We start from the raw sequence: 22,988 nt of genomic DNA, 5'->3' as shown, positions 1-22,988 counted from the left end.
TCCAGCGGTGTCTCTTGCTGCTGCGGTGCCTCTTGCTCCCGCAGTGCCTCTTGCTCCCGCGGTGCCTCTCGCTCCTGCTTTGTCTCTTGCTCCCGCGGTGCCTCTTGCTCCCGCGCTGCCTCTTGCTCCCGCGGTGTCTCTTGCTCGCGTGGTGTCTCTTGCTCGCACGGTGTCTCTTGCTGCTGCGGTGTCTCTTGCTGCCACTGTGCCTCTTGCTCCCGCTGTACCTCTTGCTCCCGTGGTGCCTCTTGCTCCCGCTTTGTCTCTTGCTCCAGCGGTGTCTCTTGCTGCCGCGGTGCCTCTTGCTTCCGCAGTGCCTCTTGCTCCCGCGGTGCCTCTCGCTCCCGCTTTGTGTCTTGCTCCAGCGGTGCCTCTTGCTCCCGCTGTGCCTATTGCTCCTGCGGTGTCTCTTGCTCGCGCGGTGTCTCTTGCTGCCACGGTGTCTTTTGTTCCCGTGGTGCCTCTTGTTCCCGCAGTGCCGCTTGCTCCTGCGGTGCCTCTTGCTCCCGTGGTTCCTCTCGCTCCCACTTTGTCTCTTGCTCCTATCTGCTTTGTCTGTTCCTGCTGCTCCATCTACTATATTTCACTTTCACATCTTTCTGACTTCAGATACACATGAACCAATTGTCCTCTTTTCTTTTTCAGACATAGAGAACGATCTGTGCAATGGGACCTGCAGCCACTATGCCAAGTGAGTGAATATAAGAGAGAACATGGCTGTCAGTGCATGTTAAATGGAGCCTGAGGCACTGTGCACACACATTGGAGGCACCATGAAGGCTGGCATTGGAAGCGGCACTGTCTGGTTGGCTGAGGGGGTGCCCCAGGCAGAACCTGCCGCTCCTGTCAAGGGCAGGTCATTACACACACTATACCACCCCTGCTCACCCATGGGTAGCATGGCAATGTGCACACACATTGTGTACGGAGGATGTGTGCTGTTAATGCAGGGTCCAAGCATTACCGGGCTCCTTACATAGCACGATCTGAGCACACAGGGTCTGACATGCACACTAGGTGCGCCAGTCCTGCAGCACTCAGTGTGCCCGTCGCCCAGTCCTGGGGAACTCAGTGTGCCAGTCACCCAGTCCTGGGGAACTCAGTGTGCCAGTCACCCAGTCCTGGGGAACTCAGTGTGCCAGTCACCCATTCCTGCAGCACTCAGTGCAACAGTCACTCAGTCCTGCAGCACTTAGTCTGCCAGTCCCTCAGTCCTGCAGCACTCAGTGCAACAGTCACCCATTCCTGCAGCACTCAGTGCAACAGTCACTCAGTCCTGCGGCACTCAGTGCAACAGTCACTCAGTTCTTCGGCACTCAGTGCAACAGTACCCCAGTCCTTCAGCACTTAGTCTGCCAGTCACCCAGTCCTACAGCACTCAGTGCAACAGTCACTCAGTCCTGCGGCACTCAGTGCAACAGTCACTCAGTCCTGCGGCACTCAGTTCAACAGTCACTCAGTCCTGCGGCACTCAGTGCAACAGTCACTCAGTCCTGCGTCACTCAGTGCAACAGTCACTCAGTCCTGCAGCACTCAGTGCAACAGTACCCCAGTCCTGCAGCACTTAGTCTGCCAGTCCCTCAGTCCTGCAGCACTCAGTGCAACAGTCACCCAGTCCTGCAGCCCTTAGTCTGCCAGTCCCTCAGTCCTGCAGCACTCAGTGCATCAATCACCCCTCAGATCCTAGGCCTGAGTCCTCACATGTCAGACTTTGCTTGGCAGTGACTCTGGGCCGGATTCACAGAACTAACTTAAGACAAAATCCTAAACGTACGACCATTTTGGTATTCACAGAAGGCACTTACTCATATTGTGAGCTGAATATACAGAAATTGTAAAACCCTGGTTTTAGACCCCTTAGTCCTTCAGGTCACTTGTTACTGCCCCTCTTTTGTCCGTCCCAGTAGAGCCCCTCGAACTGGACCTAGAACAACCCTCCCTGCACTCACTCCCAGGGCGGTGACAGTGAGGAGACTGAGGACAACCCTCCCTGCGCCTCACTCTCAGGGCGGTGACAGTGACGAGACTGAGGACAACCCTTCCTGCACTCACTCTCAGGGCGGTGACAGTGAGGAGACTGAGGAAAACCCTCCTGCACTCACTCTCAGGGCGGTGACGGGGAGGAGACTGAGGAAAACCCTCCTGCACTCACTCCCAGGGCGTTGACAGTGAGGAGACTGAGGACAACCCTCCCTGCGCCTCACTCTCAGGGCGGTGACAGTGAGGAGACTGAGGACAACCCTTCCTGCACTCACTCTCAGGGCGGTGACAGTGAGGAGACTGAGGACAACCCTTCCTGCACTCACTCTCAGGGCGGTGACAGTGAGGAGACTGAGGAAAACCCTCCTGCACTCACTCTCAGGGCGGTGACGGGGAGGAGACTGAGGACAACCCTCCCTGCACCTCACTCTCAGGGCGGGGACAGTGAGGAGACTGAGGACAACCCTTCCTGCACTCACTCTCAGGGCGGTGACAGTGAGGAGACTGAGGCCAACCCTCCCTGCGCCTCACTCTCAGGGCGGTGACAGTGAGGAGACTGAGGACAACCCTCCCTGCACCTCACTCTCTGGGCGGTGACAGTGACGAGACTGAGGACAACCCTTCCTGCACTCACTCTCAGGGCGGTGACAGTGAGGAGACTGAGGACAACCCTTCCTGCACTCACTCTCAGGGCGGTGACAGTGAGGAGACTGAGGACAACCCTCCCTGCACCTCACTCTCAGGGCGGGGACAGTGAGGAGACTGAGGGCAACCCTTCCTGCACTCACTCTCAGGGCAGTGACAGTGAGGAGACTGAGGACAACCCTCCATGCGCCTCACTCTCAGGGCGGTGACAGTGAGGAGACTGAGGACAACCCTCCCTGAACCTCATTCTCTCGGCGGTGACAGTGACGAGACTGAGGACAACCCTTCCTGCACTCACTCTCAGGGCGGTGACAGTGAGGAGACTGAGGACAACCCTCCCTGTGCCTCACTCTCAGGGCAGCGACAGTGAGGAGACTGAGGACAACCCTTCCTGCACTCACTCTCAGGGTAGTGACAGTGAGGAGACTGAGGACAACCCTTCCTGCACTCACTCTCAGGGCAGTGACAGTGAGGAGACTGAGGACAACCCTTCCTGCACTCACTCTCAGGGTAGTGACAGTGAGGAGACTGAGGACAACACTTCCTGCACTCACTCTCAGAGTAGTGGCAGTGAGGAGACTGAGGACAACCCTCCCTGTGCCTCACTCTCAGGGCAGCGACAGTGAGGAGACTGAGGACAACCCTTCCTGCACTCACTCTCAGGGCAGTGACAGTGAGGAGACTGAGGACAACCCTTCCTGCACTCACTCTCAGGGTAGTGACAGTGAGGAGACTGAGGACAACCCTTCCTGCACTCACTCTCAGGGTAGTGACTGTGAGGAGACTGAGGACAACCCTTCCTGCACTCACTCTCAGGGCGGTGACGGGGAGGAGACTGAGGACAACCCTTCCTGCACTCACTCTCAGGGCGGTGACAGTGAGGAGACTAAGGACAACCCTCCCTGCACCTCACTCTCAGGACGTTGACAGTGAGGAGACTGAGGACAACCCTCCCTGCACTCACTCTCAGGGCGGTGAAAGTGAGGAGACTGAGGACAACCCTTCCTGTACTCACTCTCAGGGTGGGGGACAGTGAGGAGGCTGAGGACAACCCTCCCTGCACCTCACTCTCTGGGCGGTGACAGTGAGGAGACTGAGCACAACCCTTCCTGCACTCACTCTCAGGGCGGTGACAGTGAGGAGACTGAGGACAACCCTTCCTGCACTCACTCTCAGGGCGGTGACAGTGAGGAGACTGAGGACAACCCTCCCTGCACCTCACTCTCTGGGCGGTGACAGTGAGGAGACTGAGGACAACCCTTCCTGCACTCACTCTCAGGGCGGTGACAGTGAGGAGACTGAGGACAACCCTTCCTGCACTCACTCTCAGGGCGGTGACAGTGAGGAGACTGAGGACAACCCTTCCTGCACTCACTCTCTGGGCGGTGACAGTGAGGAGACTGAGGACAACCCTTCCTGCACTCACTCTCAGGGTAGTGACAGTGAGGAGACTGAGGACAACCCTCCCTGCACTCACTCTCCAGGTGGTGACAGTGAGGAGACTGAGGACAACTCTTCCTGCACTCACTCTCAGGGCGGTGACAGTGAGGAGACTGAGGACAAGCCTTCCTGCACTCACTCTCAGGGCGGTGACAGGGAGAAGACTGAGGACAACCCTTCCTGCACTCCCTCTCAGGGCGGTGACAGTGAGGAGACTGAGGACAACCTTTCCTGCACTCACTCACAGGGTGGTGACAGTGAGGAGACTGAGGACAACCCTTCCTGCACTCACTCTCAGGGTGGTGACAGTGAGGAGACTGAGGACAACCCTTCCTGCACTCACTCTCAGGGCGGTGACGGGGAGGAGACTGAGGACAACCCTTCCTGCACTCACTCTCAGGGGGGTGACAGTGAGGAGACTGAGGACAACCCTTCCTGCACTCACTCTCAGGGCGGTGACAGTGAGGAGACTGAGGACAACCCTTCCTGCACTCACTCTCAGGGCGGTGACAGTGAGGAGACTGAGGACAACCCTTCCTGCACTCACTCTCAGGGTAGGGACAGTGAGGAGACTGAGGACAACCCTTCCTGCACTCACTCTCAGGGCGGTGACAGTGAGGAGACTGAGGACAACCCTCCCTGCACCTCACTCTCAGGGTAGTGACAGTGAGGAGACTGAGGACAACCCTTCTTGCACTCACTCTCAGGGTAGTGACAGTGAGGTGACTGAGGACAACCCTTTCTGCACTGACTCTCAGTGTAGTGACAGTGAGGAGACTGAGGACAACCCTTCCTGCACTCACTCTTAGGGTAGTGACAGTGAGGTGACTGAGGACAACCCTTCCTGCACTCACTCTCAGGGCGGTGACAGTGAGGAGACTGAGGACAACCCTCCCTGCACCTCACTCTCAGGGTAGTGACAGTGAGGAGACTGAGGACAACCCTTCTTGCACTCACTCTCAGGGTAGTGACAGTGAGGTGAATGAGGACAACCCTTCCTACACTCACTCTCAGGGCGGTGACAGTGAGGAGATTGAGGACAACCCTCCCTGCACCTCACTCTCAGGGTAGTGACAGTGAGGAGACTGAGGACAACCCTTCCTGCACTCACTCTCAAGGTAGGGAAAGTGAGGAGACTGAGGACAACCCTTCCTGCACTCACTCTCAGGGCGGTGACAGTGAGGAGGCTGAGGACAACCCTACCTGCACTCACTCTTCGGGCAGTGACAGTGAGGAGGCTGAGGACAACCCTTCCTGCACTCACTTTCAGGGCAGTGACAGTGAGGAGACTGAGGACACCCTTCCTGCACTCACTCTCAGGGCGGTGACAGTGAGGAGACTGAGGACAACCCTTCCTGCACTCACTCTTAGGGCGGTGACAGTGAGCAGACTGAGGACAACCCTTCCTGCACTCACTCTCAGGGCGGTGACAGTGTGGAGACTGAGGACAACCCTTCCTGCACTCACTCTCAGGGTGGTGACAGTGAGGAGACTGAGGACAACCCTTCTTGCACTCACTCTCAGGGCAGTGACAGTGAGGAGACTGAGGACAACCCTTCCTGCACTCACTCTCAGGATGGTGACAGTGAGGAGACTGAGGACAACCCTTCCTGCACTCACTCTCAGGGTGGTGACAATGAGGAGACTGAGGACAACCCATCCTGCACTCACTCTCAGGGGGGTAACAGTGAGGAGACTGAGGACAACCCTCCCTGCACCTCACTCTCAGGGCAGCGACAGTGAGGAGACTGAGGACAACCGTCCCTGCACCTCACTCTCAGGGTGGTGACAGTGAGGAGACTGAGGACAACCCTTCTTGCACTCACTCTTGGGGTGGTGACAGTGAGGAGACTGAGGACAACCCTTCCTGCACTCACTCTCAGGGCGGTGACAGGGAAGAGACTGAGGACAACCCTTCCTGTACTCACTCTCAGGGTGGTGACAGTGAGGAGACTGAGGGCTATCCTCCCTGCACTCACTCTCAGGGCGGTGACAGTGAGGAGACTAAGGACAACCCTTCCTGCACTCACTCTCAGTACATGTCTACGCCTGGGGAGTGCAGGCAGTACCCGTCCACACCTGGGGAGAGCAGGCAGCACACGTCCAAGCATGGGGAGTGCAGGCAGTACACGTACACGCCTGGGGAGTGCAGGCAGTACACGTCCACGCCTTCGGATTGCAGGCAGTACTCGTCGACGCCTGGGGAGGGCAGGCAGTACCTGTCCACGTCTGGGGAGTGCAGGCAGTACCTGTCCACGTCTGGGGAGTGCAGGCAGTACCTGTCCACATCTGGGGAGTGCAGGCAGTACCCGTCCATGCCTTGGAAGCGCAGGCAGTACCCGTCCACGCCTGGGGAGTGCAGACACTACCCATCCATGCCAGGGGAGTGCAGGCAGTACCCGTCCACACCTGGGGAGTGCAGGCAGTACCAGCCCACCACCGGGGAGTGCTGTCAGTACACTTCCATGCCTGGGGAGTGCAGGCAGTACACGTCCACGCCTGGGGTGTGCAGGCAGTACCCGTCCATGTCTGGGGAGTGCAGGCAGTACACGTCCACGCCTGGGGTGTGCAGGCAGTACCCGTCCATGTCTGGGGAGTGCAGGCAGTGCACGTCCACGCCTGGGGAGTGCAGGCAGTACCGGTCCACGCCTGGGGAGTGCATGCAGTACATGTCCACGTCTCGGGAGTGCAGGCAGTACACTTCCACACCTGGGGACTTCAGGCAGTGCACGTCCACGCCTGGGGTGTGCAGGCAGTACTTGTCCCCATCTGGGGAGCTCAGGCAGTACCCGTCCGCGCCTGGGGAGTACAGCCAGTACATGTCGACGCCTGGGGAGTGCAGGCAGTACACGTCCACGCCTGGGGAGTACAGGCAGTACACGTACACGCCTGGGGAGTGCAGGCAGTACACGTACACGCATTCGGAGTGCAGGCAGTACACGTCCACGCTTCGGAGTGCAGGCAGTACTCGTCGACGCCTGGGGAGGGCAGGAGGTACCCGTCCACGTCTGGGGAGTGCAGGCAGTACCTGTCCATGTCTGGGGAGTGCAGGCAGTACCCACCCATGTCCGGGGAGTGCTGGCAGTACACGTCCATGCCTGGGGAGTGCAGGTAGTACCCGTCCACGCCTGGGGAGTGCAGGCAGTACTCGTCCATGCCTGGGGAGTGCAGGCAGTCCCCGTCCACGCCTGGGGAGTGCAGGCAGTACACGTCCACGCCTGGGAGTGCAGGCAATACACGTCCATGCCTGGGGAGTGCAGGCAGTACCGGTCCACGCCTGGGGAGTGCATGCAGTACAAGTCCACGTCTCGGGAGTGCAGGCAGTACACGTCCACACCCGGGGAGTGCAGGCAGTACACGTCCACGCCTGGGGTGTGCAGGCAGTACTTGTCTGCATCTGGGGAGCTCAGGCAGTACCCATCCGTGCCTGGGGAGTACAGGCATTACATGTCCATGCCTGGGGAGTGCAGGCAGTACCCGTCCGCGTCTGGGGAGTGCAGGCAGTACCCATCCACATCTTGGGAGTGCAGGCGGTACCCGCCCACGCCTGGGGAGTGCAGGCAGTACCCATCCACATCTGGGGAGTGCAGGCGGTACCCGCCCACGCCTGGGGAGTGCAGGCGGTAGCCATCCACGCCTTGGGTGTGCAGGCAGTACATGTCCGCACCTGGGGAGTGCAGGCAGTACATGTCCACGCCTGTGGAGGGCAGGCAGTAAACGTCCACCCCTGGGGACTGCAGGCAGTACACGTCCACGCCTGGGGAGTGCATGCTGTACACGTCCATGCCTGGGGAGTGCAGGCAGTACACGTTCACGCCTGGGGAATGCAGGCAGTACCCCTCCACGTCTGGGGAGTGCAGGACGTACCCGTCCATGCTTGTGGAGTGCAGGCAGTACTTGTCCACGCCTAGGGAGTGCAGGCAGTACCCGTCCACATCTGTGGAGGGCCAGCAGCACATGTCCACGTCTGGGGAGTGCAGGCAGTACCCGTCCACGCATGGGGCATGCAGGCAGTACCCGTCCACGCATGGGGCATGCAGGCAGTAGAGGTCCATGTGTGGGGAGTGCAGGCGGTACCGGTCCACGCCTGGGGAGTGCAGGCGGTACATGTCAGCGCCTGGGGAGGACAGGCAGTACATGTCCACGCCTGTGAAGTGCAGGCAGTACACGTCAACGCCTGGGGAGTGAGGCAGTACATGTGCACGCCTGGGGAGTGCAGGCAGTACCCCTCCACACCTGGGGGGGAGCAGGTGGTAGCCGTCTGCGCCTGTGGAGGGCAGGCAGTACACGTCCATGCCTAGGGAGTGCAGGCAGTGCACGTCCACTTCTGGGGAGTGCAGGCAGTACCCGTCCACGTCTGGGGAGTGCCGGCAGTACCCGTCCAGTCTGGGAAGCGCAGGCAGTACCCGTCCGTGCCTGGGGAGTGCAAACACTATCCGTCCACGCCAGGGGAGTGCAGGCAGTACCCGTCCACGCCTGGGGAGTGCAGGCAGTACCCGCCCATGTCCAGGGAGTGCTGGCAGTACATGTCCATGCCTGGCGAGTGCAGGTAGTACCCGTCCACGCCTGGGGAGTGCAGGCAGTACCCGTCCAAGTCTGGGGAGTGCAGGCAGTACACGTCCACGCCTGGGGAGTGCAGGCAGTACCGGTCCACACCTGGGGAGTGCATGCAGTACAAGTCCACGTCTCGGGAGTGCAGGCAGTACACGTCCACACCTGGGGAGTGCAGGCAGTACACGTCCACGCCTGGGGTGTGCAGGCAGTACTTGTCTGCATCTGGGGGGCTCAGGGAGCTTCCCGTCCGCGCCTGGGGAGTCCAGGCAGTACATGTCCATGCCTGGGGAGTGCAGGCAGTACCCGTCCACGTCTGGGGAGTGCAGGCAGTACCCATCCACATCTTGGGAGTGCAGGTGGTACCCGCCCACGCCTGGGGAGTGCAGGCAGTACCCATCCACATCTGGGGAGTGCAGGCGGTACCCGCCCACGCCTGGGGAGTGCAGGCAGTACATGTCCGCACCTGGGGAGTGCAGGCAGTACATGTCCACGCCTGTGGAAGGCAGGCAGTAAACGTCCACGCCTGGGGAGTGCAGGCAGTACCCATCCACGTCTGGGGAGTGAATGCTGTACACGTCCATGCCTGGGGAGTGCAGGCGGTACCCGTCCACGCCTGGGGAGTGCAGGCGGTACCCGTCCACGCCTGGGGAGTGCAGGCGTTACCCGTCCACGCCTTGGGAGTGCAGGCAGTACCCGTCCACGCCTGGGGAGTGCAGGCTGTACCCGTCTATGCCTGGGGAGTGCACACTGTACACGTCCACGCCTGGGGAGTGCATGCAGTACATGTCAGCGCCTGGGGAGGACAGGCAGTACATGTCCACGCCTGGGAAGTGCAGTCAGTACACGTCAACGCCTAGGGAGTGCAGGCAGTACACATGCACGCCTGGGGAGTGCAGACGGTACCCCTCCACACCTGGGGGGGGGGCAGGTGGTAGCCGTCTGCGCCTGTGGAGGGCAGGCAGTACACATCCACGCCTAGGGAGTGCAGGCAGTGCACGTCCACGCCTGGGGAATGCAGGCAGTACCCTTCTACGCCTGGGGAGTGCAGGCAGTACAGTGAGGAGACTGAGGACAACCCTCACTGCACCTCACTCTCAGGGCGGTGACAGTGAGGAGACTGAGGACAACCCTTCCTGCACTCACTCTCAGGGCGGTGACAGGGAGGAGACTGAGGACAACCCTTCCTGCACTTTACTCGCAGTACATGTCTACGCCTGGGGAGTGCAGGCAGTACCCTTCTACGCCTGGGGAGTGCAGGCAGTACAGTGAGGAGACTGAGGACAACCCTCACTGCACCTCACTCTCAGGGCGGTGACAGTGAGGAGACTGAGGACAACCCTTCCTGCATTCACTCTCAGGGCGGTGACAGTGAGGAAACTAAGGACAACCCTTCCTGCACTCACTCTCAGGGCGGTGACAGTGAGGAGACTGAGGACAACCCTTCCTGCACTCACTCTCAGGGTGGTGACAGGGAGGAGACTGAGGACAACCCTTCCTGCACTTTACTCTCAGTACATGTCTACGCCTGGGGAGTGCAGCAGTACCCGTCCACGCCTGGGGAGTGCAGGCAGTACATGTCCACGCCTGGGGAGTGCAGGCAGTACACATCCACGCCTGGGGAGTGCAGGGAGTACCCGTCCGCACCTGGGGAGTGCAGACCCTACCCGTCCACGCCAGGGGAGTGCAGGCAGTACCCGTCCACGCCTGGGGAGTGTAGGCAGTACCCGCCCATGTCCGCGGAGTGCTGGTAGTACACGTCCATGCCTGGGGAGTGCAGGCAGTACCCGTCCACACCTGGGGAGTGCAGACAGTACCCGCCCACGTCCGGGGAGTGCTGGCAGTACACGTCCATGCCTGGGGAGTGCAGGCAGTACCGGTCCACGCCTGGGGAGTGGATGCAGTACATGTCCACGTCTCGGGAGTGCAGGCAATACACGTCCACACCTGGGGAGTGCAGGCAGTACACGTCCACGCCTGGGGACTGCAGGCAGTACTTGTCTGCATCTGGGTGCTCAGGCAGTTCCCATCCGCGCCTGGGGAGTACAGGCAGTACATGTCCACGCCTTGGTAGTGCAGGCAGTACCCGTCCATGTCTGGGGAGTGCAGGCGGTACCCGTCCACGTCTGGGGAGTGCAGGCAGTACCCCTCCACATCTGGGGAGTGCAGGCAGTACACGCCCACACCTGGGGAGTGCAGGCAGTACACTTCCATGTCTGGGGAGTGCAGGCAGTACCCATCCACGTCCACGGAGTGCTGACAGTACACGTCCACGCCTGGGGAGTGCAGGCAGTACACGTCCACGCCTGGGGAGTGCAGGCAGTACCCGTCCGCACCTGGGGAGTGCAGACACTACCCGTCCACGCAAGGGGAGGGCAGGCAGTACCCGTCCACGCCTGGGGAGTGCAGGCAGTACCCGCCCATGTCCACGGAGTGCTGGCATTACACGTCCATGCCTGGGAAGTGCAGGCAGTACACTTCCATGTTTGGGGAGTGCAGGCAGTACCCATCCACGTCTGGAGAGTGCAGGCAGTACTACCCGCCCACGGAGTGTTGACAGTACACGTCCACGCCTGGGGAGTGCAGGCAGTACACGTCCACGCCTGGGGAGTGCAGGCAGTACCCGTCCGCACCTGGGGAGTGCAGACACTACCCGTCCACGCCAGGGGAGGGCAGGCAGTACCCGTCCATGCCTGGGGAGTGCAAGCAGTACCCGCCCACGTCCACGGAGTGCTGGCATTACACGTCCATGCCTGGGGAGTGCAGGCAGTACCCGTCCACGCCAGGGGAGTGCAGGCAGTAACCGTCCACACCTGGGGAGTGCAGGCAGTACCCGCCTACGTCCGGGGAGCGCTGGCAGTACACGTTCATGCCTGGGGAGTGCAGGCAGTACACGTCCATGCCTGGGGAGTGCAGGCAGTACCGGTCCACACCTGGGGAGTGCATGCAGTACATGCCCACGTCTCGGGAGGGCAGGTAGTACACGTCCACACCTGGGGAGTGCAGGCAGTACACCTCCGCACCTGGGGAGTACAGGCAGTACATGTCCACGCCTGGGGAGTGCAGGCAGTACCCGTCCACGTCTGTGGAGTGCAGGCGGTACCCGTCCACGCCTGGGGAGTGCAGGCGGTACCCGTCCATGCCTGGGGAGTGCAGGCAGTACCCATCCACATCTGGTGAGTGCAGGCGGTACCCGCCCACGCCTTGGGAGTGCAGGCAGTACCTATCCGCCCCTGGGGAGTACAGGCAGTACATGTCCACGCCTGGGGAGTGCAGGCAGTACCCGTCCACATCTGGGGAGTGCAGGCGGTACCCGTCCACGCCTGGGGAGTGCAGGCAGTACCCATCCACATCTGGTGAGTGCAGGCGGTACCCGCCCACGCCTTGGGAGTGCAGGCAGTACCTGTCCATGCCCGGGGAGTGCAGGCAGTACATGTCTGTGCCTGGGGAGTGCAGGCAGTACACGTCCATGCCTATGGAGGGCAGGCAGTACACGTCCACGCCTGGGGAGTGGAGGCAGTACACGTCCACGCCTGGGGAGTGCAGGCAGTACCCATCCACGTCTGGGGAGTGCACGCTGTACACGTCCATGCCTGGGGAGTGCAGACAGTACTTGTCCACGCCTGGGAGTGCAGGCAGTACACGTTCACGCCTGGGAAATGCAAGCAGTACACGTCCACATCTGGGGAGTGCAGGCAGTACCCGTCCACGAATGGGGAGTGCAGGCAGCACACGTCCATGTGTGGGGAGTACAGGCGGTACCCGTCCACACCTGGGGTGTGCAGGTAGTACAAGTACACACCTGGGGAGTGCAGGCGGTACACGTCCATGCCTGGGGAGTGCAGGCAGTACACGTCCAAGCCTGGGGAGTGCAGTCAGTACACGTCCATGCCTGGGGAATGCAGGCAGTACACGTCCATGCCTGGGGAATGCAGGCAGTACACGTCCACGCCTGGGGAGTGCAGGCAGTGCACGTCCACGCCTGTGGAATGCAGGCAGTACCCCTCCACGTCTGGGGAGTGCAGGCAGTACACGCCCACACCTGGGAGTGCAGGCAGTACACTTCCATGTCTGGGGAGAGCAGGCAGTACCCGTCTACGTCTGGGGAGTGCAGGCATTACACTTCCACGTCTGCGGAGTGCAGGAAGTACCTGTTCACGTCTGGGGAGTGCAGGCAGTACATGTCCACGCCTGGGGAGTGCAGGCAGTACCCATCCACGTCTGGGGAGTGCAGGCAGTACATGTCCACGCCTGGGGAGTGCAGGCAGTACATGTCCACGTCTGGGGAGTGCAGGCAGTACCCGCCCACGTCTGGGGAGTGCAGGCAGTACAAGTACATGCCTGGGGAGGGCAGTCAGTACCCGTCCATGTCTGGGGAGTGCAGGCAGTACACGTTTGGGGAGTGCAGACAGTACCCGTCCGCACCTGGGGAGTGCAGGCAGGACCCGTTCACACCTGGGGAGTGCAGGCAGTACACGTCGACGCCTGGGGAGTGCACGCTGTACACATCCACGCATGGGGAGTGCAGGCAGTATCTTTTCATGCCTGGGGAGTGCAGGCAGTACTGGTCCACACCTGGGGAGTGCAGGTGGTACCTGTCCACGCCTGGGGAGTGCAGGCAGTACAAGTACACGCCTAGGGAGTGCAGGCGGTACCCGTCCACACCTGGGGAGTGCAGGCAGTATAAGTACACACCTGGGGAGTGCAGGCGGTACCCGTCCACCCCTAGGGAGTGCGGGTGGTACAAGTACACGCCTAGGGAGTGCAGGCGGTACCCGTCATGCCTGGGGAGTGCTGGCAGTGCAAGTACACACCTAGGGAGTGCAGGCGGTACCCTTCCACGCCTGGGGAGTGCAGGCAGTACCCGTTCATGCCTGGGGAGTGCAGGCGGTGCACGTCCACGCCTGGAGAGTGCAGGCAGTACTCTTCCATGCCTGGGGAGTGCAGGCAGAACCCGTCCATGCCAGGGGAGTGCAGGCAGTACACTTCCACGCCTGGGGAGTGCAGGCAGTACCCGTCCACGCCTGGGGAGTGCAGGCAGTACGAATACTTGCCTAGGGAGTGCAGGCGGTACCCGTCCACGCCTGGGGAGTGCAGGCAGTACCCGTCCGCACCTGGGGAGTGCAGACACTACCCGTCCACGCCAGGGGAGTGCAGGCAGTACCCGTCCACGCCTGGGGAGTGCAGGCAGTACCCGCCCACGTCCGCGGAGTGCTGGCATTACACGTCCATGCCTGGGGAGTGCAGGTAGTACCCGTCCACACCTGGGGAGTGCAGGCAGTACCCGCCTATATCCGGGGAGCGCTGGCAGTACACGTTCATGCCTGGGGAGTGCAGGCAGTACACGTCCATGCCTGGGGAGTGCAGGCAGTACCGGTCCACACCTGGGGAGTGCATGCAGTACATGTCCACGTCTCGGGAGTGCAAGTAGTACACGTCCACGCCTGGGGAGTGCAGGCAGTATACCTCCGCGCCTGGGGAGTACAGGCAGTACATGTCCACGCCTGGGGAGTGCGGGCAATACCCGTCCACGTCTGGGGAGTGCAGGCGGTACCCGTCCACGCCTGGGGAGTGCAGGCAGTACCCATCCACATCTGGTGAGTGCAGGTGGTACCCGCCCACGCCTTGGGAGTGCAGGCAGTACCTATCCGCGCCTGGGGAGTACAGGCAGTACATGTCCACGCCTGGGGAGTGCAGGCAGTACCCGTCCATGTCTGGGGAGTGCAGGCGGTACCCGTCCACGCCTGGGGAGTGCAGGCAGTACCTGTCCATGCCTGGGGAGTGCAGGCAGTACATGCCTGTGCCTGGGGAGTGCAGGCAGTACACGTCCACGCCTGGGAGTGCAGGCAGTACACGTTCACGCCTGGGAAATGCAAGCAGTACACGTCCACATCTGGGGAGTGCAGGCAGTACCCGTCCACGCATGGTGAGTGCAGGCAGCACACGTCCACATGTGGGGAGTACAGGCGGTACCCGTCCACACCTGGGGAGTGCAGGTAGTACAAGTACACACTTGGGGAGTGCAGGCGGTACACGTCCATGCCTGGGGAGTGCAGGCGGTACACGTCCATGCCTGGGGAGTGCAGGCAGTACACGTCCATGCCTGGGGAGTGCAGGCAGTACACGTCCATGCCTGGGGAATGCAGGCAGTACACGTCCATGCCTGGGGAATGCAGGCAGTAAACGTCCACGCCTGGGGAGTGCAGGCAGTGCACGTCCACGCCTGTGGAATGCAGGCAGTACCCATCCATGTCTGGGGAGTGCAGGCAGTACCCGTCCACGTCTGGGGAGTGCAGGCAGTACACGCCCACACCTGGGGAGTGCAGGCAGTACACTTCCATGTCTGGGGAGTGCAGGCAGTACCCGTCCACGTCTGGGGAGTGCAGGCAGTACACTTCCACGTCTGGGTAGTGCAGGCAGTACCCGTCCACGTCTGGGGAGTGCAGGCAGTACATGCCCACGCCTGGGGAGTGCAGGCAGTACATGTCCACCTCTAGGGAGTGCAGGCAGTACCCGCCCACGTCTGGGGAGTGCAGGCAGTACAAGTACACGCCTGGGGAGTGCAGTCAGTACCCGTCCATGTCTGGGGAGTGCAGGCAGTACACGTTTGGGGAGTGCAGACAGTACCCGTCCGCACATGGGGAGTGCAGGCAGTACCCGTCCGCACCTAGGGAGTGCAGGCAGTACACGTCCACGCCTGGGGAGGGCACGCTGTACACATCCACGCCTGGTGAGTGCAGGCAGTACCTTTTCATGCCTGGGGAGTGCAGGCAGTACTGGTCCACACCTGGGGAGTGCAGGTGGTACCCGTCCACGCCTGGGGAGTGCAGGCGGTACCCATCCACGCCTAGGGAGTGCAGGCAGTACAAGTACACGCCTAGGGAGTGCAGGCAGTACAAGTATACACCTGGGGAGTGCAGGCGGTACCCGTCCATCCCTAGGGAGTGCAGTCGGTACCCGTCCACGCCTTTGAGTGCAGGCAGTACGATTGCATGCCTGGGGAGTGTAGGTGGTACCCGTCCACGCCTGGGGAGTACAGGCAGTCCCCGTCCCCGCCTGGGGAGTGCAGGCAGTACCCGTCCATGCCTGGGGAGTGCAGACAGTACAAGTACATGCCTAGGGAGTGCAGGCGGTACCCTTCCACGCCTGGGGAGTGCAGGCAGTACCCGTCCACGCCTGGGGAGTGCAGGCAGTACCCGTCCGTGTCTGGGGTGTGCAGGCAGTACAAGTACTTGCCTAGGGAGTGCAGGCAGTACCCATCCACGCCTGGGGAGTGCAGGCAGTACAAGTACACGCCTAGGGAGTGCAGGCGGTACCCGTCATGCCTGGGGAGTGCTGGCAGTACAAGTACACACCTAGGGAGTGCAGGCGGTACACGTCCACGCCTGGGGAGTGCAGGCGGTACCCTTCCACGCCTGGGGAGTGCAGGCAGTACCCGTCCATGCCTGGGGAGTGCAGGCAGTGCACGTCCACACCTGGAGAAGGCAGGCAGTTCTCTTCCATGCCTGGGGAGTGCAGGCAGAACCCGTCCACGCCTGGGGAGTGCAGGCAGTACACTTCCACACCTGGGGAGGGCAGGCAGTACCCGTCCATGCCTGGGGAGTGCAGGCAGTACAAGTACTTGCCTAGGGAGTGCAGGCGGTACCCGTCCACACCTGGGGAGTGCAGGCAGTATAAGTACACACCTGGGGAGTGCAGGCGGTACCCATCCACCCCTAGGGAGTGCGGGTGGTACCCGTCCATGCCTGGGGAGTGCAGGCAGTATAAGTACACACCTGGGGAGTGCAGGCGGTACCCGTCCACCCCTAGGGATTGCGGGTGGTACCCGTCCATGCCTGGGGAGTGCAGGCGGTACCCGTCCACGCCTAGGGAGTGCAGGCAGTACAAGTACACACCTAGGGAGTGCAGGCTCTACCCGTCCACGTCTGGGGAGTGCAGGCGGTACCCGTCCACCCCTAGGGAGTGCGGGTGGTACCCGTCCATGTCTGGGGAGTGCATGCAGTATAAGTACACACCTGTTATGTTATGTTATGTTATGTTATGTTATGTTATGTTATTTATTCTTTTGTATAGCGCACGGCTACTCAAAAAGAGTGTCCCGGCGCTTTTTTGGAAAAGGAGGGCTGCAACACAATAACATAACACCGTTGAAAAAAAGGACAGAATGCCAGACAAATACATGCAGGAAAAACAGGCTACTGGGTAAACAGCCAGGTTTTAAGGCCTTTTCTAAAAGCTAGTAGGCTGGTAGCTCCCCGCAGAGTGAACGGCAGAGAGTTCCACAACTGTGGCGCCAGTAGTCCAAAAGAGCGGCCTCCCAGGCGAGCTCTCTTCACACGCGGAACAACCGCCAAAAACAGGGATTCCGACCTCAAAGACCGGGTCGGCTGATAGAAGACCAGTCTCTTTTGAAGATACTTTGCTCCCACCACGTGGAGAGCTTTGTAGGCCAGAGTCAGAGCCTTGAAGGCGATCCGTTTCCGGATAGGGAGCCAATGCAAGGTTTTCAACAGGCCCGATGCACTGGCCCGTCTATTTAATCCAAAGATTGCTCTCGCAGCAGCGTTCTGCACCACTTGGAGCCGCTGCAGCAAATACTCTGGCAGGCCCAGGTAAAGAATGTTAGAATAATCCAACCTGGACCCGATCAGAGCCTGCACTGTCAGTTTCCTATGCTCCTCAGACAGCAGGGGAAGGAACCTCCGCAGCATCCTAAGGATGCCGAAGCAGGTGCCCGACACCCCGAGGATCTGGGATTTCAATGTTAGCCCCTTATCCATCTTGACCCCCAGATTCTTGGCGACTTGGGAGGAGCAAGACGGAGGAAACATATTAATCGGCCACCAGGCCTGCCAGTCTGGCTCTGTGTCGCACCCAAAGAAGAGTACCTCAGACTTATCGGAATTGCACTTGAGGCTGTTCAGTTGGAACCATTGGAAAACAGCCCCAAGGCAATCCCGGATACTCTCCCCGTCAAAGTCTCCTCCTCTCTTACACGAGAAGAGGAGCTGGGTGTCGTCGGCGTAGGATACGATCTGGGCCCCATACGACTCCGCCAATGCCGCCAACGGGGTCATGAAGATGTTGAATAGGGTCGGGCTCAAGATAGAGCCCTGTGGGACCCCGACTCCCAGAGGCGGCATCACGGCGGAATCTGGCGAGGCCCAGACCGTTTGCCGGCGGCCGGCTAGAAAGGAGGAAAACCAGCCGAGCACCGTCCCCCGCAGACCTATCTCAAAGAGTCTTGCGAGAAGGCCATCATGGGGGACGGTGTCGAACGCCGCCGACAAGTCCAACATCACCAGCATGGCTTTGCCCCCAGAGTCCAGAACCCCTTTAATGGTTTCTGAGACCTCAAGGAGCGCAGTCTCTGTGCTGAGATGGGGACGAAAACCCGACTGGGTGGCGTGCAAGATCTCGTTGGTCTCAAGAAAATTGGAAAGCACAACCTGAACGTGCTTTTCCACAATCTTCGTGAGAGCCGGCAGCAGAGAGATGGGCCTATAATTGACCGGGGCCTTCGGGTCTAGGCCTGGCTTTTTGAGCAATGGAATCACCATCGCCTGCTTCCAGGCGTGCGGGACCACTCCCTGACTCAGCGAAAGATTCAACAGCGGGTTTGCCAGTGGATTGATCACCTCCGCAACTTTCGCTAAAAATTTAGCAGGGCATGGGTCGAGGGGCGAGCCCGATTTGAGATTGCCCATTAGCGCTAAAGAGTCAGGGGCAGAGAGCGAAGGAAACACACTCAGCGTCACACCAGGCCAAGCCCGCGGGGATAAAATGGCCTCAGGATTAGTCTGGCCCGTGGGCCCAGGCGATGGAAAAGAATCCTGTATGCGTTGGATCTTGCTCGTAAAGAAATCAGCAAGGTCCGAAGCCCAGGTACCAGACGGTTTTTCGTCCGAGGTGTTAGACCATGGGGAAATAAATTCTCTCACAATGGAGAAAATCTCCTTGCAGGAGTTAGAAGCAGCTTCTATTCTCCTAGCTAGATATGCTTTTTTTTCCAGGCGAATGTCCCGGGAGTGCAGGCGGTACCCGGCCACCCCTAGGGAGTGCGGGTGGTACCCGTCCATGCCTGGGGAGTGCAGGCGGTACCCGTCCACGCCTAGGGAGTGCAGGCAGTACAAGTACACACCTGGGGAGTGCAGTGGTGTGCATTGATTCACAAAACACTGTATGCCACTGCCTATGCTTTCTATGATCTACGCAAGGCGATGCCCACTATGAGGGCACGCATTACCATGGACAAGCCTAGACCTCTACTCTGTGAAACACCGTCAAATCTGTCTTCAGCTACCCAGTTTCACACACTGAGAACACTTGGAATATATCCTAGATAGACATAGAAAGGAATGTTTTCAAGGACTCATTTATTCCAGAAACGTTTATCACTTGTGTCAAAAACAGATGATCATTAACCATGAGGTTTGTAAAATAAAGTATTTGTTAAAGGCACTAATGAAATGAAAACTGCAATCTGTTTGGGGTAGGTTGGTGATTGGCCCCAGGAGGTCAGGGAAGCTCCTAGTTTCCTCCAGGCCAATCGGGTGATCTGCTTGAGAAGGTCCTGCAGCTCTCACTCTTCTCTCAGTTGTCTTCCAGGACCTGCTGATTCTGAGCCCACGTGTAACTGCTCCGCTGGATACAAAGGGAATGGGACCCACTGCACAGGTAAGCCTCAGCGGAGGAGCTAGAGGGGTGAGACGGTGCCTAGGGGTGAGACGGTGCCTAGGGGTGAGACGGTGCCTAGGGGTGAGACGGTGCTCAGAATACCACCCACTCAACAGGTGAGCCTCAGCGAAGAGGAGCTAGAGGGGTGAGACGGTGCCCAGGGGTGAGACGGTGCCCAGGGGTGAGACGGTGCCTAGGGGTGAGACGGAGCCTAGGGTGAGATGGTGCTCAGAATACCACCCACTGCACAGGTGAGCCTCAGTGAAGAGGAGCTAGAGGGGTGAGACGGTGCCTAGGGGTGAGACGGAGCCAAGGGGTGATACGGTGCTCAGAATACCACCCACTCAACAGGTGAGCCTCAGCGAAGAGGAGCTAGAGGGGTGAGACGGTGCCTAGGGGTGATACGGTGCATAGGGGTAAGATGGTGCTCAAAATACCACCCACTGCACAGGTGAGCCTCAGTGAAGAGGAGCTAGAGGGGTGAGACGGAGCCTAGGGGTGAGACGGTGCCTAGGGGTGAGACGGAGCCTAGGGGTGAGATCTAGCCTAGAGGTGAGACAGTGCTCAGAATACCACCCACTGCACAGAGGGGTGAGATGGTGCCTAGGGGTGAGACGGTGCTCGGAATACCACCCACTGCACAGGTGAGCCTCAGTGAAGAGGAGCTAGAGGGGTGAGACGGTGCCTAGGGGTGAGACGGAGCGTAGGGGTGAGACGGTGCCTAGGGGTGAGACGGAGCCTATGGATGAGATGGAGCCTAGAGGTGAGACGATGCCTAGGGGTGAGACGGAGCCTAGGGGTGAGATGGTGCCTAGGGGTGAGATGGTGCTCAGAATACCACCCACTGCACAGGTGAGCCTCAGTGAAGTGGAGCTAGAGGGGTGAGACGGTGCCTAGGGGTGAGACGGAACCTAGGGGTGAGACAGAGCGTAGGGGTGAGACGGTGCCTAGGGGTGAGACAGAGCGTAGGGGTGAGACGGTGCCTAGGGGTGAGACAGAGCCTATGGATGAGATGGAGCCTAGAGGTGAGACGGAGCCTATGGATGAGATGGAGCCTAGAGGTGAGACGGTGCCTAGGGGTGAGACGGAGCCTAGGGGTGAGACGTGCCTAGGGGTGAGGTGGTGCTCAGAATACCACCCACTGCACAGGTGAGCCTCAGTGAAGAGGAGCTAGAGGGGTGAGACGGTGCCTAGGGGTGAGACGGAGCGTAGGGGTGAGACGGTGCCCAGGGGTGAGACGGTGCCTAGGGGTGAGACGGAGCCTATGGATGAGATGGAGCCTAGAGGTGAGACGGTGCCTAGTAGTGAGATGGTGCCAAGAGGTGAGACGGTGCTCAGAATACCACCCACTGCACAGGTGAGCCTCAGTGAAGAGGAGCTAGAGGGGTGAGACGGTGCCTAGGGGTGAGACGGTGCCTAGGCGTGAGACGAAGCCTAGGGGTGAGATGGTGCCTAGGGATGAGACAGTGCCTAGGGGTGAGATGGTGCCCTAGGGGTGAGACGGTGCCTAGGGGTGAGACGGTGCTCAGAATACCACCCAACAGTAAGTTAGCAAGCGCGACCGAGGACCATCCAAAGCGAGACCACTTCCCTGCCAGATTTCTCAACGCGGGCAATCGCTTATGATCTCTACCGCTCGCATTGAGAAACCTTTTGTTTGCGTTAAGGAAGCTGCCACTAGAGTTGAACTTCTACTCGAGCGGCAAAAATAAGCAGCCCCTCTTGCACTGTGCAAGATGCCGTTCGCGTTGTAAGGTTTTACAGCGTGGGACAAACTTTCAGCACTAAATATTAGTGCAAACGGCGCGAGGTGACCAACTCCACCGCTCACTGAACTCCACGTAGCTTGGCAGAGTTTATTTTTCACTTCGTGGAGTTACTCGGAACTGCGCAAACTCCGTCCAGGCTTAATCCTGAGGGGACGGAGGGGGGACAGAGTTTACAGTGAGAGCCACTGCAAAGGTGAAGCTCGCAGGACAGTGAAGAGGACCCTGAGGGGACAGGGGTGGAACAGACGATAGAAGAGGAATCAAGGTCAGGGCTGAGAACCAAAAGACTGTACAAATCAGTGAAAAGGACCAGGGAGCAGCAACGCTAATGATGGGCCACTACAAAAATTTAGTGACCAGAATATAGTGTCCCCCAATATTGTGAAGCTAATTCTATATGGACAAGTGCAGAATTAGTATCCTTAGTTTCAGATATAGGGGCCTTGGCGAGGTGTGTGTATATATAAAGATATGGAGTTAAGAATAGTAAACGTATACTTACCTACGAATGACTACCTTCATAACATCTTGGTTTTCAATATTTAGCCAATACTATGTTTGTGTCACGCTGTTTCTTTGCATGATATTCTGATTTACAAGTGCTGCTGTGTACGTGAGCGAATTATCCTGGTGAACACTGGAGATGGGACAATGTACCCCATATCATACAAGGCAGCAATCCCAATATAGACCAAAAATAAAGACTTCTGTTTTACTCCATCTTAAACTTTCCTCTATTCCAGTGCAGTGTAGGAGAGTAGGATCTGCTTCACATGGGAACCCCCACTTTTTGCTGGTGTTTCACTGTTTTTCTACCTTAGTCTGGCTGTGGCCCTGCTATTTAGGACCACAGCCTAGCTGCTTCCTCTCTAAAATGATTTGCATGTACAATATGTACATATCTAATTGGAATCTGGCGTGCCTTATTAGCCCCTAGTATATGGTATACTATGTACCTAGGGCATAGGTACCTCAGAGGCCTACCAGGGCCTGCAGCATGTATTATGCCACACCATGGGAAGCACTCCAAAATGGCACCACAGGTCTGCTACTGCAGCCTGGGTAAGGGTGTGCTTGCACCCCTTACTGTTGTATAGCCTACCTATATCACTACCCTTATACAGACACATATAAACCAATAACCACTCATATGGCAGGCCTTGAAAATCCTGAAGGCAGAGTGCTTGGTTTTGTGTGAGAGGGTACCCAAGCATGAGCTGAGCCCCTCTGCAGCTTTCGGAAACACTTCCTTATAGCTGTTCTGTGATACAGCCATACCATATACTCTTAAGTGCATTATAACCTCGCGGTAAATGCTAACTTTGGAATGGCTGCATCAAAACATGTCGTGTTTGGTGTCAAACGCTTTGGAATACTACCCCCCCCCCCCCGCCAGTTCTGACGGCGGGGGTAGCATTCCACCCTTCTAGAGGGAGAGACATGTTCACACTGGCTAAACCCGGTAGGACTTTCCTGAGCCCTGGCATCACAAAATGGATGCCTCTGCCACAGACATGGGTCTGGCCTCCTGCTGCTGACCGAAACTCCGGCAGGGGAGGCCTGGAAAATAGGTTTCCTGTCGAGGAGAGGTGTAACCACCTCCCCAGACAGGCAGATGTGTATTGGGGCTGGGCGGGAGCACTCTCTGGTGCTTTGAAGTCCTGCACTGGGGGCACACTTGGTGTCAATGTGCATAGTCCATTTCAAACCGGTTGCAGGGGCTACCTGCCCCTGCTCTGGTGCGAAACTGGACAAAGGAAATGGGTGTAATCACCCCTCTTTCCAAGCCCACCCATAGGTGGGGCCTTAGAGTTAGTCCATCCCCTAAACTTACTATAAGTATAGAAATCCAGTCCGTAGGACTTTAGATTACCCTGGACGAAACTCTGCTACATATATCCTGGACCTTCGACTTTCTATCCTGAC

The 22,988-nt window shown here is 59.1% G+C and overlaps 1 protein-coding gene across 1 annotated transcript in view; it reads left to right on the top strand.

Moving 5' to 3' along the window:
• The window catches only part of STAB1 (stabilin 1), a 1,212,756-nt gene that overhangs the window by 693,474 nt on the left and 496,294 nt on the right, over positions 1-22,988 (top strand). The window contains exons 41-42 of the mRNA XM_085624210.1: positions 646-691; positions 19,214-19,293. Of these exons, the coding sequence (XP_085480336.1) occupies positions 646-691; positions 19,214-19,293 (126 nt within the window). The remainder of the gene's footprint in view (positions 1-645; positions 692-19,213; positions 19,294-22,988) is intronic.

Source organism: Triturus cristatus, chromosome 9 (assembly GCF_964204655.1).
Source record: "Triturus cristatus chromosome 9, aTriCri1.1, whole genome shotgun sequence".
Classification (NCBI taxonomy): Eukaryota; Metazoa; Chordata; class Amphibia; order Caudata; family Salamandridae; genus Triturus; species Triturus cristatus.
Note: the sequence above shows the minus strand (reverse complement) of the source record. Positions and strands in the feature narration are given on the sequence as shown.